Below are 14,650 nucleotides of genomic sequence, written 5' to 3'. Positions count from 1 at the left end.
TTTGTTTTGAAAAGGAAAATATTTTATAGTTTAACCAGTTCAGTTATAGAAGGCTCTAGTAGCATCGAAGATCAAAAGGCGCATAAGCTCTCCTTAAGAAAGGATCCCTCCCAAGTATAACCGAATTCTATTTGTCTATTCAAGTTAGCCAGTCAATCAATAGCTTAATTAGCTTCTCTTTAAACATGTGTAACTTTACATATTTAGAAGTGTTTAGTAAGAGTTTGGATGTCATCTACAATGGTATCTATATCCCATGGCACACTGTTGATTCCATTCAAAATATTGACCAGCAGCTAAGATTGGATCCATTCATAAGTATTGGATGCCCTTGTTCCTTCAAAGCCTCACGGATTGCCCAAGCTTTATCTATCCGTGCCGAAGAGAAATGCCACATCTATACTCTGCAAGTGAAGGAACTACCAATGATGGTTATTATTTTTGTTATGAATTCTTCTATATTATACTATCTATATTGGAAATGTAGGATGTGTATTATTATTTTTGTTATGAATTCTTCTCTATAAGACTATTTCTATATATTGGAAATGTATGATGTGAACAAGCTTCAATGATTCATCTGCTTTCAAGTATCATAAAATGTCGATATAATGGGAACATGAGTGGTGTACTGGTGTTGGTGTAGGTGTAGGTATGCATGTGAATACTAAAATTTCAAGTATAGCTTAATAAACTTTTGAATGGTTTGCATGAAACTTTTGTGCCACTATCAATCACCAAAAAAATATTTTATTACAGGTATTAATCAAATCGGACAATCCATCATACGGTTAGCCATTGGCATCATCCTGGTTGGTAATCTACTTTTACTCTTTAATCTCTTCTCTCTTTCTTTCTTTTTTATATGATGCGTCCCATTAGTTAATTCTGTTGGATAATAAAAGAGACATCTCTTAACAATGCATACAGTGGGATTTCATTTTTTTTTTCTCCTAAAAAATATTGAAATAAGAATGTAATCTTTGTCACACAAAGAAATTCTACTTATTGAGAAAAAAAAAAGTCTTTTATGAACATATTTTGTTGTTGTTGTTGTAGTTGGTTGGCTGAGATAGATAGATAAATAGATTAATAAATAGTGTCTCTCATCATTTTGGATAAGTACATGTAGATAGAATTAATCAGGTGCAATGCATTTAGCACAAGTTGTTATTATGGTTGTTGTATTAACTATCTACCTTAATTGCATCTTTTCACGTAAGAAAAAAGAAGAAAAAAAGGGAAAAATAATATTAAATAAAAGTAAATTATGAATAAAAATCATCATCAACAATAACAACAACAACAACAACAACAACAATTATGATTGGGATCAAGTCATACTCACATATTGGCTAAGACTCATCTCTTCTACATTACCACCTCTTCAACATGAGAAAGACACCCAACTAAACCAACCTATTCACTCCCTACAAATGATCATTCAGATTAGGTCATGACACATCCATGCATAAATACACCATCATGGCTTCATACCACCTACACAAAGATCCTAGCATAGCAATGCCCACCAACATCACAGTTTTGCAGACTATCTATGAACTTGAGTGACATGGAAATATAACCACCACTGAGAAAATTATAAATGTTTTCATGAGCTAAGATGGATCAGGTGATTGTTAAAGTATGATATACATTGTAGGTTCAGTTTTTCACATCCTAAGACAAAAAGGGAGTTAGGAAATGGATTAATCTAATTTCTTGTATTCTTTCAAATGATTTTGTATTATATGTAAATGATCCCTAGGATGTTTCAGTGATTATATACAAATGGCCGTTATTATTGTCTTCTTGTGGTGAGTCAAGTTTATATTCTCTAGTGTTGAGACTTGAGACTACACCTCAAGCTTTAAAATTACTCAGTTCTCATTTACTTATGTAATAAGAATAAATTTATTCTAGTATAATAAATAAATAATTACTTATGTCTATATTAATATAGTAATACATATTTCCCTCTCCTCTCCGCTTCCATTTGCCTCCCTTGCAAAGCTTTGAGTTATTTTGCTACTATTGAAAAAATATTACTTTAATCAATTATCATTTCAATCACTCATATCTTCTTCCTCTTCTCTCTCTTTCTCTCGTTCATTCGCTCATTATAAAAGGTATTTCAGTTATTTGTTAAATTATCATTTCAACTTTATATCTTATTAAGTTTAATTATTACATGCTATATTAGTATATAATTAAACTATCGGTATAAGTTCTCTTATGTTAAGTATAAAAATTAGAATAATTATATCAATATTAATCTTATTCAACAAGTGAACAAGTCAGTCTTTGCTAATGTATGCCGTCACAAATAGAGTGAACCAAAGCCTACTGGAATTTTTACCTACAGGAATCAGGAGCATAGAAACTAGAGCAATGCCAAGTAACAATGGCCAACTTCGGCGTAAAACCCTTTGAATAACCTTTTGACATCATTATGCTTACTCTTCTTCTAATATAATTTGGACACTTTGTCTCTCTTGACACCTACTTTTTTTTTTTGTGCTTACTCTAACATATCAATTCCTTCCCTATAACTTAAAACATAAGTTAATTTCTGAATGCTTTATAATTAACTTGTCCCGCACGTGTCTAATCGCGTTTTAGTGATCTCCAACAAGAAACATATCCTAATTAAGATGATTAATTTAGTTGTTATGTTCCAACTCCTTAGTAAGTAGATGCAATTTTGTGTTTTAATTAGGTAGCAACAGCAGTGCCAAAGTCTATGCCATACTCTCTCCATTCAAGCCAAAAGACTTTGGATTGTATAAAAGAGAGCAACACAGTGTGGAAGATGGACAACTTCTAGCTTGCTTACAAGTCCTACTCCAAATTAGAAATCTCAATGGGCCCCTTCCATTCAAGATGAAAGCTACCAATAAATAACTTTTCTCTGTCAGCATTTGAGCAACCTATAGCTACCAAATACGAATATTATTACCTCAAAGGTTCCAATTCCTTTCTTTCTTCTCTTGATATCTTCCCGTCATCAACAGACATAAATTGCTTTATATATCTTCTCCAACATTCATTGCTCTTCTATTGTTGGGTGTCTTAAGTAGGAGTAATATTGTGTGTGTCTTTGGAACAAGTTATAGTTTTTGGAAGAGAGAGATCCATGGAAGAGAAGACGAGTGCCATCATTAGGAGCTCAGTTGTGAGCAAGGTATTCCTCAAGGAGGAGGAGGAGGAGGAGGAGATGAAGAAGAGAGCATGCAAAAAGACTAAGTGTGAGCTTGTTGGATATGATTCATTACCAGACTATTTGAAGGATAATGAGTTCATCTTAGGCTACTATAGATGTGAGTGGCCTTTGAAGGAGACTATCCTTAGCATCTTCTCCATCCACAATGAGACTCTTAATATTTGGACGTAAGATTTTTATTTTTTATTTTTTAAAGTTTTTCTCTCATTAATTTGGTTATCCTTGCAAAAATACAATTGGTTTAATTTGTTTCAGGCATTTGATTGGATTCTTGATCTTTTTATCACTTGCTATAATCACTGCCATGGTGGTACAAAGAGAGATGAGTACTTCTTCAATGCAAAAGTACTACTTGGGTCAAGTGGTTGGAACCAACTTGACAGAAGGGCTCTTTGCATGTCTTTTAACAACATCTTCAACTGGTGAATTAGGTCATCCTAAGAGATACTTTCATGCCAATAACTTCAGTAATCCATGCATCCTGGTAGTTTCAACACTTTTTTTTCTTCTTTGTTCATGATGCTAGTTTGGATGATATATTGATGTGTTTCAAATTACTTGTGAGACAAAAATGCTAATTTTTGTACCCTACTTTTAGAGATTTACCAGAATATTCTGTGCTTAATGTGAATTTTGATCTGTAAATAAAGTATACATAAATTGTTGAGATGCAAGATTAGAACATTAACAGTAGATCTAATAAGTAAATCACAAAAAATAACTAACTCCTTTCAATTGGGTAGCAAAAACTTTTTCAAATGAGCAAGAAGTGCAAGAACAAATTAAGCATAAACTAGCTCCAACTTATATAAACTCATGATATATAAGAGCCAATTAAAGTAGACAAACAAGAATATTATGTACTATATATATATATATATATATATATCATGAACTCTTTGCCGTGTTGGTTGCTATGAAATCTTACAAACAAGAATATTATGTACTATATATATTTCATGAACTCCTTGCCGTGTTGGTTGCTATGAAATCTTACACACTACTCATCCCACAGACTACCATCAAGGATGACATTGCCAACTCTATCATCCCACAGACTACCATCCCACAGACTCCACATCTAATGAATCCAATAACTCGCTGGCCATTCTTTGCCTTCTTGTTTGGAGCAATGTTTTGCCTCCTCACCAGCAGCATCTGCCACCTTATCCTTTGCCATTCTAAGCAAACGGCCTACATCATGCTCCGGCTAGACTACGTCGGCATCTCGGCACTCATCGTCACATCCTTCTACCCATTAGTCTACTATTCCTTCCTGTGTCAACCCTTCTACTGTCACCTCTACATGACCTTCATCACCACATTCGGCGTGGCTACTGTGTCAGTGTTGCTTGTGCCAGCTCTCCAGACTGCTAATTTTCGCCTGGTTAGGGCTACACTCTTTTTCTGCATGGGAGTTTCAGGTTTAGTACTGGTGATGCACAAGTTAGTTGCTTTTAACCATCGACCGGAGGTGATCACGTCGATCGGGTACTGTACTGTTTAAATAATTATTTTACTTAAAAGCTTAAGCTATTAAAAAACAGACTCACAATATATATTGTGCCTTGATAGGTACGAGTTTCTGATGGGTACCTTTTATGGGCTTGGCGTGGTGGTTTACGCCGCACGGATACCAGAGCGGTGGGTGCCGGGGAGGTTCGATGTAGTCGGCCACAGCCATCAGCTCTTCCATCTGCTGGTGATTGCAGGGGCATATACTCACTATCTTGCAGGACTTGTGTATATCAAATGGAGAGACATAGATAAGTGTTAGATGAATAGATTTGGATATTGAAGCACTACATTATTTCTGCATAAGTTCTGCTAAGCATCACAACTTCTGGGTTTTTTTCCCCTCTCTCACTACCTATATTTTAGGAGCCTCTTATTTCAGCTTATTTCACACATTTGCAAATTGAATTTACCTCCTATGGCTATATGGTTGAAAAATAACAATGCAAAACTGGCTGCTTTTAGTTGCACAATAGTCACCAGATATCAGCCTAGAGCAAGTAATTTCCAAACCCCTAACTACACAACCAGGCAAATCAACAAACATAAGTTGTAATGATTATGAGCAGAGGCAAAGTTTTGATAGTTAGACAGCAATACATAAATGGCAATTTATAGAGGCCATAATGGCAGATGTCTTAACTAGTACATATATCTACATTACTCTGGATGTGGAAATCCTCGTTACTCAAGTTGGTTGCAGCAACCAAATTCTGGTGTTACATATGTTACAGAGAATAACTAGATATAGTTAGTTGAGAAATGCGATCGCCTTCTTAAGTCAATTGCAAATTGTCTTGAGTCTCTTGGCAGCCTGCACAAACCCCACAATGACCTGCAACTCATCCAATTGCTTCAGAATGAACAGACAAGCAATTGGGCATAGTAGAATCCAAGTCAAATTTCTCTACAAGGAAAAGAAATTATGACAAATCAACTAACCACAAACAAACAAGTAACCTGAGACATGAAGTGCCTCTGAACAGCATCAATGAGCTGCTCCTTAGATGGGTTTGGACTACCATTCTGCTCCAGAGGAAAAAAAGAATGAGAATGAGGTAAACTTACAAGGAAATATGTCAGCCAATCAATATACATGGAAGGACTATAATCTTTTTTGTTTTACAGTGTTTGGCATAAAAGGGTGTAAATTTAGAACTTACAAGGTTGAAATGATGCCAATATCTCCATAATGCTGTAGTTTCTAGCTTGCTAAGGTCAACTTTCTGCACCAAGAAAATAATCATGAAAAAACTGCAAATGCTTGAATGAGATGAGCCAAGAGTAAAGGGCTTGAAAAGAACAAAAGTTGAATCAGAACAAGAACAGACAAAAGGAACAGAACACCATCTAGAGAGTCTCCTTCCAGCACCTGGCACATGTTCTGTCAGGTAGAAGGAACCAAACTGTGAACTGTTACTTGGGACTGTGTGCAATGAAAGGCTGTTATCGAGGGACATACCATTGTACTACTTGGTGAGGAAACTAAGCCCTTAGAGTGCGAATCACAAGATTGGGACCGACTCAAAGATTTGTGGGCAGATCCTTTATGCTGCCTGCTCCTGGACTTGTATGGCCTGTCTGATTGTATGTCCTCTGATGCTGGAAGAATTCAATAAAGCAAAGGGTCAATAAAGACGCAAAATGATGAAAGATGAACTGATATCTGAAACTAGCAGAGATCTACTATGAGAAAAATTGAACTCATAAATTGTAATGATCATGCATGTGCTCTTGTCCCGGATAATTAAATTACACCAGCAAATTATCTAAAAGAACCAAACATCCAGATCCTAATCCTCACAAGATATGACTTTTCTTAAGCTTTCATTCCCAGTATAAGAAAAGCTCTGATTTCTCTATATGTATGCATAGCAACAAATTACCAGATATAAAGCATGGAGTTTTACCAAATAAAGCATGGACTTTCATGATTAGCTCTAACATGTATGTCGATCCGTTTCTTAATGATGTGAAACAATGGATAATGATGTGAAACAACAATGGAACAACTTTGTAACGATGATATGGTAATGAATACAGATGCCCAAGTTGAATACTCGCCCAGATTTGATCCATTCCAATGCATATTTTCACATTCAAGCTCTTCATCATCCTCATTACCAGTAGGGGCTTCGATCACGCTAAGGGCATTCCTTTGCAGCTTCACCTCTATGCCATTCGTAAGAACCTGAAATTTCACAAATTCAATAAGAGAAAAGTTGGTTTACTAATGACAAGACCATCACACTACCTCCTACAGATATGATCATCCAATTTTTTCACATTTCAGCGAGAAAAAAGATTTACGCAGAAAACCAGATAAATTAGATTTAGTGGAATAAAGGACAAAATATACAACATCCAAAAGAAAACCTAGCCAACCAATAACCATTGTGAAAAGGTAATTAAATCAACAGAAATAATAGGAAACATCATTACAATTGATAGATAATAGAACCAATAAAATCAAACATGAAGTGATGATACTTCAAAAGATATACAACTGAACATTATAATTGACCTGAATAAATTAGATCAAGTTCTAAGAAAGGAGAATCGTTCTTTAAAGATATCATACCAAAGAAAAATTAGGCTTAAGTTTTTACGCGATAGTAAGGAAGATTTTAAAACTTCATATTTCTAATCTAAACCTATTTTATCTAACACAAGACTGGCATAATTTTTCAGATCTCATATTTGGTTAAAGTCCATTACATTTTAGCACCTCAATTATTGCAACTAATTGAACTACATTATCACAATGTTAGATGGGATAAGCTTCAGACTCAATTAGTTAAACTCACAGAAGTGGCTGTCCCACCTGAAGCTTTTGTAACCAAGTGACACTATCAGCTTAACCAAAATAATATTTCCAGCAGTCCATTATGCACAGGACAACAAAGGTCCTTGCTCTCACAGAACGTACATCTTTATACCATTTGCATGCGACAAACTACATATTCAAACAAGCTGTAGTGTAATAAATTTATTTCAGTGGGTTGCCAAGTACCATTAAATGCACAAGCATAAATGACAGATCTTGCAAATGAATTACATTCAGATGATCCACCCTAATATGAAAAACCATACATGTCCATTGCACCCAATGAGTGCTTTTGAGTATCAATAAATAATTATTCAAATAAAACAGCTCGCAGATTCAGAAAGAACTAAGCTTATTAAAGTAAATAAAAATGCCTTGCTCACAAACATTCTACAAAAAATGATAGTGTGACATCATTCTGTGCATTGATTACTACGGTTGCCAGGTGAAGAAAGAAAAATCACTGCACAGGATGATGCCACATCATCACTAAATATAGAATGCTTGTAAGCACTGTTCAAAAGTAAAATAGATCCACAAAAATCATGGGAAGGGAGCGCAAATTGGGTACAGACCAAGCCCATCAGAAGCAAAGATTCCGTGCAAGGGAAAGACACCTAACAATTAGCAATAATTATATAAGACAATATTTTAAAAAAAATTCTGCACAGCATTCTGAAGTGCAATGATCAATGTTGTCAATTATCTTGGCAGAATGAGAAGACAAAGGATATACATAAAGCCATCAAAAGGAAAATCAAAACACTAATTGGCCAAAAACATTAAACTACCAGGACATGCACTAAAACCCCAGATATAAAAAATAAAATCAAATGGTGCAGCCGGATAATAGCTTTATTTGTTGAACAATCATCAGAAGGCAATTTACAGTAATGCACATAAGAAAAAAAAAATGCATGAACAACTGATCTGCTAATGTACAATTTACAGAAGTTGAACGAAAATTTTAATTGCATTTATGTAAAGAAAATTAAGCCAGAAATGCAACAAAACCGAAGCTAGACTATATTGATAAAAACACATCATAAAATTTTCGACCAGAAATCACTTCGATCACTATCAACCCTGAAATACACTTGGATCACACGAATTTCGAAAATAATCTCACATGCAGAAACCCAAAAATGCAATAAAAATGCAATTTGATCTATGAAGTTCATAAATGCAGAAAACCCTAAAACGTCAAAAGAACTAGAAACGCCTAAAATTTCAGCTACCCAATTCGAAATTCATCAAAGTGCAGCGGCAAAATTCAGAAACTAAAGCAAGAAATGAGCACATTTATTAAGATCCAATCTGTCAAACAAATTACCGTTAAAGGAACAAGAAACCCAACTAAGAAACCATACACTCCAAAGCCTAACTTACCGATGTCCAATTAACCATAGGAAAGAATCTAAACGACTTAAAACTCAAACATTGCCACAATCATTCAACGAAAAGTACAAACCCAATTCAAATTACACTCAGCCAACCCCAAAAAGCATCTAAAGGAGCCTCATTTCGGCAATCAAACTAAACCAATTACCAGCCAATGCCATCCACCGAGCCCAACGGCTTTCTTGACGACTCCTTGCAGGCCAACAAGTACTGATTTAGTGCGATTGTTGCCGGTGACTACCACTTTGGTATGCCGGGGGAGAACCGAGAGCTCCTCCTCGCTGTTCTCCCAGCAGCTCTGATGCACCTGCACGAATCCGCCATTCATTCCCCTATCCACGTCTTCCAGCATTACTATTCCACTCTACCACCGAAGTAATCCGAATTTTATCTGGAAAATTTGGGAAAATTTGGGGGCTATTGGGAACGTACGACGCGTAAAGCTTGGAGATTGTGCATTGGGGAAGAGAAATTTCGGAGAATTTGGGGGAATTCAGGTTGGAAAATTGGGGGAAATGGGAAGAGACTTGAATTATTTTAGAGAGAGAGAGAGAGAGAGAGAGAGAGAGAGAAGAAACGAGACTGAAGTGTATTTTTCTCTCTCCCTATCTCAATCTCTACTCAATTTATTATCGTTTTCTTTATTTCGTGTTTCGCTGTGCTGCTGCGAATCCCGGAGAGCCGTAAAGCGCGAATGAGATGAGGACGCGTGTCCTTGACTCCTAACACCGGATAGCGGTTACGGGAAGGGCGGAGGCGTTATGGCTTAAATGACGGAAATGCCCTTGTAGGACAACCTTTTGCATCCCCCCCTCCCTCTGTTCTAATTGGGGGGGGGGGAATTAAACCAATTTACCATCATACTATAATTATTAAAAATACTATTTATCCAATGGATCATAATTATTATTGTGATGTCACTTAAAGGGAGCTTTCTTTGTTGTTTAAGAAGAGGGCAAAAAAGGAAAGAAAACATGGAAGGGGCCGTTTACAATTGAACGCCGTTAGTGGAGGCCACGTCGTCGGTTCCCGTGTACCAAAAGAAAAAAATATCTACGGCCGGATTCCCAATTGCAGTTTTCCCGCCACTGGAAGAGAATCCTAGCCGTCCATCGCTGGATGATGAGATCGTAGCCCGTTGCATGACGCGGGAAAGCTTTTTGGCCGTTGGATAGGAGGAGCCCTAAGATGGGATACCATAATAAAGTCACATGCGACCTAAGCTGAGATTAAAAGGATACAAGAGAATGAGAGTATAATACTTTTTCTCATGGAGTTTTTAACCAAATATCTATTTTTTTTTATCAAAATAAATTATTTCTCAAATTTATTTATTAAATAGAGTCTATTTTACTGTAGTCCTAATAAAAATGCTAAATTAATCAACGTTTTATCCCTAAGAAAAAAATGCTGATCAATTTAGAGCTTTTGTCTAATCTTAAGACGTTACATAGTTCAGCGTTTTATGTATATAAATTATTTAACTTAATCTTTTAGTCTAGTAATAAAAACGCTGAACTGGTCAAGATTTTTAAAAATGCTAATTAATTTAATATTTTTGTTAGGGCTAATTGTTATCCCGGATAATAGTTCCTAATAAATTTATCACTCTTTCAATATAATAAAAACTAAATTATTTTATGAATAATTCTCTTTGATGGAAAGTGATTTATATTGTAACGAAATATAGTATCCATCTCTTTTCTAAGAGACCCATCAATTTGACTCTTTTTATGAGAGTTGAGTTATTCATAAAAGATGAGTTTTTTTTATATTAGAAAATTAATAAATTTATTAAGAATTGCTATCAAAGACGGTAATATTTTACGTGGATCGCCAAAATTTCTAAGCCCCTATTTGTTTTAAGTTTAGGAGAGATATCTGAACTGGTTCCGAAACTCCTAATCTGGTTCAGTAACCAAACATAAAATTATCATTTTTTTTCTAATCTAATTCAGTACCCACTCCCCAAATTTCAAACAGTATTGAACTATGGCAAAGAAAAAAAATTTCTAATGCTTTGATCAAAAACTCAATGACATTGGTGAGTCACACAAGCTTTTACAATTTAATTATATTTAGTTTTTTAATTAAGTGTATATATTTTATACAATCAAATATATATTATATTATAATAAAATGCACACCAATTTATATACATGATATACAGTAAAATTTGTTATTGCAAAAGCCCCTTAATCACACATAACATGATAGATTGAAGGAATAAATAATTAATGTGATCACCTAACACGCCTATGTACAAATGTTGGGGGTAAGAAAATAAAAAGAAATACTTTACATTTAATTTGACTCTGATGACTAAACTCGATTCGATTCGAAGACAATTGATGCATTGACTTAGAAGAACAGCTCAGCAACACATTAGCCTGGAGCGATAATTTATCATCATTTAACCTAGCGCAATGGCTAGGTGACAACTTTGATGCTTTGGCTACGCTTAGTGGATCTATTTATAACTCGATTTAGTCGGTTAACCAATTACCTAATATGTTATAGAGCTCCGGTATCTATATATTAAGAGAAGGCTAGTCTTTGGTCTAATCTATTTCCATGAGTTCTTAATGGTAAAAAAATAATGTGATCTAAGACAATAATATTGTAGCAAATTATTTAAATAATTTTTAAAAAAATTTATAAAAACATTATTATTATTATTATTATTATTATTATTATTAGTTAGATGGGCTTACAAGGATCATATTGTGACCAAGTGTTAGGCTACACCTAGAATTCAAGATGTTAAAAAAATAAACAATATAAACAATATACTAATCTAAACAATATACTAATACCTACAATCTAAACAATATACTAATACATTATTCTTAGGAATTATAGCTAGCTATTAGAATCCACTAATTCATCAACATATATAATAATTTTGATTTCCATAGTCAATCTAGGAACTAAAATATAATATGATATGCTAAGCAAAGACTAAGGGAAGCCTGATTTTATTTTATCTAATATTTTTTTTATAACAATGATGAGTATTTTTATTATTCAACACCTCCTATTAACTTTTATTGTCTCACAAACATTATATATGTACGTAATAACTTCTGCATAAGTTAATATTAATTCTCTATTTCACTAGGAGTTTTCTAGTTAAATTAGGCTTTTATAGGCAATAAAAGTTTAAAATACCGGCATGTCCAACGATAAATACCTCCATAATAGAGTGTTAATAACAAATAAAATATAGAGTGTCAATTATAAATTTACATAATTCTAATTACATGGACGAGTAACTAAAAATTTCAAAGACCTCTAACATTTAGATTGGCATCATTTGCTAAGGAACTAATAATCTGCAATCAAAAGGTTACACAAGATCAATCATATTCATGCTTAAGAGGAAAAGAAAAATTCAAATAAATTGAATACCGTCGTAGATTAGAATATAAGCTAGCCCTCCTAAAACGGATCATAAATGAGATAAATTGCGAGCCATAGCAAATACAATATATTCTAATTTCAAACCGTGATCTCCTGCCATGAATGGATACGCTCCTACTACAGTAATGTAATACGGTGGAGAGACATAATAAATAGGTTCAGCATAGAGTTGATGAGTGATTTCAATTCTTCACAACTCTTGCATGTGTCATTGTTCAGCCGGGGTCAAACACACTTCAATGCTACACCAGCTCATCTATCTGATAGCTTTCAATGCATGCACTCAAAGTTTATAATCTTAGGTTATGGAAATTTATACCTAATATCCACTCAAAGATTTGGCACACACCATAGAAGAAGGTTTTCTAATCGATAGAATAATTTGTTTATTTATTTGGTCAAATAAAGATGGTAATGCTTTTTAATATATCACAACGGATTTAAATCATGCGTGTATAACGCTGGGTGAAAAGAATATCTATTAAATATTAAATCTAAGGTTCTCAAATTAAGTGTGAGAGAGTGAAACTCAAGTGAAATCAGGAGTTTTTACATTCATTTGGAAACTCATACCTAACCCAAAATTTAATTAGGCATTAGATATCAGCCTTACCTGAATTCTTTCCACTTTAATTCTCTATTCCATGTTCTACTCCTAATACTCGAACGTGAGAGTTCATCTGTATTTTCTTTCTTTCTTTCTTTCTTTCTTCTATATATAATCGAGTCTTTTCTTTATTGATTACGAGTTTTTAGGTTATATATTAGACAAAGGACTTAAGCCTCTTCTATATATAGATTGGAACCATATCTAATATATAGATCAGACAAACTAAGTTGATGAATCTCTTAAGAAAGAGCCCATAACGAGTTTAGCTATGCATATATAACGCTAATATAGAAGATTATCAAATATCAACCTCAACTAATAAATTTTGAATTTCCTATTAGTGGTTTAGTTTTCAATAATAGAGTATATTTTATATGATAAATAAAAGAGTCTATAAGAGGATATCTATATCTTTATATCAAAACATTTATTTTATAAAAAAAGATCCAAATTTAGGAGGGCAGTTCATATCAGCTCATGTCATGTCTGATGAGTCCTCCAAGCCTGCTCCTGTCTCTATTCTATCATTCTCTGATTCAAATCTAATATGCTTGGAAACGTTTGGAAGCGTTTGAGGGGCCCCACAGCTCTCACACATTGTCATCAATCTGTCACAAGGAACATGGGTTTCCACTCACTCTCAGCTGTGTAGTTGCTCCATAAAAGAAGAAAAGATTGAGATGCTTCATTAGATCACACTGCATCTGAGAAAAAAGGCCACAGTAACTTTGATGATGCTTGCAAAATGCATTCAATGAGAAACACACTTATGCCATTGTTTCAGAAAATTATTCCAAACTTCAACAAACCAGTGATAGTCATGCATCTCAAGATGTTGTATCTATAGTGTTAAATGAGAAATTATTGTAAGGAAAAGAAACTGTGAATCTTCCCTCCTTTTTCCTTCTCATCAAAGGTCAAGGGTATATGTGTTTCAATATCAACATGCTGAATATATATATATATATATATATATATATATAGAGAGAGAGAGAGAGAGAGAGAGAGAGAGAGAGAGAGAGAGAGAGAGAGAGAGAATCGTAACATGGCACTTGAAAAGGATACATCATGATTGAGATTCATAAATTAAGAAGTTGATTTAAATATAGTTTTTCAAACATTATGAAACTAAACAACCCCGTGCTTATCTGTGGTATAGAAGGTTAATCACAGGCTATGTGAATGCTTTTCAAACAAATAAAGCAAAACTACTTATGAATTTTAGGAATTGCAACATAATTGCAGTTCTTGCTTTCATCTTCAATATATTTAGCTCACAATATTCTTCTTTCTTTTTTGAGATAACACACATTTCTAAATTGTTCTTTTTTTCTAAGATTAAGAACTTTGAGTAAGATTATTCAGATTATAAAGCATAACACGGACATCGTAAGAGGAGGCAAATCCGACAATGTTATATCCCGCCAACAATATTTAGTTTATAGTTATCAGAATCAGATCAGACTAGGTGAGCAGACTTGTGAACCGATGTCCAATTCAGTAAAAACCAATTGACCTGGTCGTTCAACCAATGAACTGTGCAATCCAACAGAATATCTGCAAATAGACAAGATTGCTCTTTTGTTTTTAAAAAAAATTACCTAGTTGTCCTTAATGTTCAATTGTTCTATTATTTACCCTAAGAGTAATT

At 34.1% G+C, this 14,650-nt stretch overlaps 2 protein-coding genes across 5 annotated transcripts; one reads left to right on the top strand and one right to left on the bottom strand.

Annotated features, from left to right (window-relative positions):
* Nucleotides 1–47: 47 nt before the first annotated feature.
* LOC140786539 (heptahelical transmembrane protein 4-like) lies at nt 48–5,141 on the top strand. Of its 2 annotated transcripts, none has more exons than XM_073135033.1 (6): nt 48–816; nt 2,720–2,966; nt 3,081–3,390; nt 3,479–3,707; nt 4,239–4,714; nt 4,799–5,141. In XM_073135033.1, exons 3-6 carry the CDS (start codon nt 3,137–3,139, stop codon nt 4,998–5,000), a joined length of 1,161 nt encoding a protein of 386 aa, XP_072991134.1. In that variant the 5' UTR covers nt 48–816; nt 2,720–2,966; nt 3,081–3,136; the 3' UTR covers nt 5,001–5,141. The 2 variants fall into 2 exon arrangements, with proteins under 2 accessions (XP_072991134.1, XP_072991135.1); XM_073135034.1 differs by having other exon boundaries at nt 782–812.
* A 174-nt stretch (nt 5,142–5,315) lies between these two features.
* On the bottom strand, nt 5,316–9,578 carry LOC140786540 (uncharacterized). Of its 3 annotated transcripts, none has more exons than XM_073135035.1 (6): nt 9,115–9,578; nt 6,803–6,929; nt 6,201–6,340; nt 5,902–5,964; nt 5,699–5,764; nt 5,316–5,591 (listed from the first exon to the last, which is right to left on the bottom strand). In XM_073135035.1, exons 1-6 carry the CDS (start codon nt 9,316–9,318, stop codon nt 5,520–5,522), a joined length of 672 nt encoding a protein of 223 aa, XP_072991136.1. In that variant the 5' UTR covers nt 9,319–9,578; the 3' UTR covers nt 5,316–5,519. The 3 variants fall into 3 exon arrangements, with proteins under 3 accessions (XP_072991136.1, XP_072991137.1, XP_072991138.1); XM_073135036.1 differs by having other exon boundaries at nt 6,863–6,929; nt 9,115–9,570; XM_073135037.1 differs by lacking the exons at nt 5,316–5,591; nt 5,699–5,764; nt 5,902–5,964 and adding an exon at nt 5,971–6,122 and having other exon boundaries at nt 9,115–9,570.
* Between the last annotated feature and the right edge of the window lie 5,072 nt (nt 9,579–14,650).

Source organism: Typha latifolia, chromosome 4 (assembly GCF_019914945.1).
Source record: "Typha latifolia isolate L0001 chromosome 4, TyphaL0001v2, whole genome shotgun sequence".
NCBI lineage: Eukaryota > Viridiplantae > Streptophyta > Magnoliopsida > Poales > Typhaceae > Typha > Typha latifolia.
Note: the sequence above shows the minus strand (reverse complement) of the source record. Positions and strands in the feature narration are given on the sequence as shown.

Coding starts and splice junctions, on each gene's coding strand:
- LOC140786540 (XM_073135035.1), bottom strand. CDS start 9,318: ATGCTGGAAGACGTGGATAGGGGAATGAATGGCGGATTCGTGCAGGTG. Junction 5,965..6,200: donor CCTCACCAAGTAGTACAATG/GTATGTCCCTCG, acceptor TTCTTGGTGCAG/AAAGTTGACCTTAGCAAGCT. Junction 5,592..5,698: donor AGAGGCACTTCATGTCTCAG/GTTACTTGTTTG, acceptor TTCATTCTGAAG/CAATTGGATGAGTTGCAGGT.
- LOC140786539 (XM_073135033.1), top strand. CDS start 3,137: ATGGAAGAGAAGACGAGTGCCATCATTAGGAGCTCAGTTGTGAGCAAG. Junction 3,391..3,478: donor GAGACTCTTAATATTTGGAC/GTAAGATTTTTA, acceptor AATTTGTTTCAG/GCATTTGATTGGATTCTTGA. Junction 4,715..4,798: donor GAGGTGATCACGTCGATCGG/GTACTGTACTGT, acceptor GTGCCTTGATAG/GTACGAGTTTCTGATGGGTA.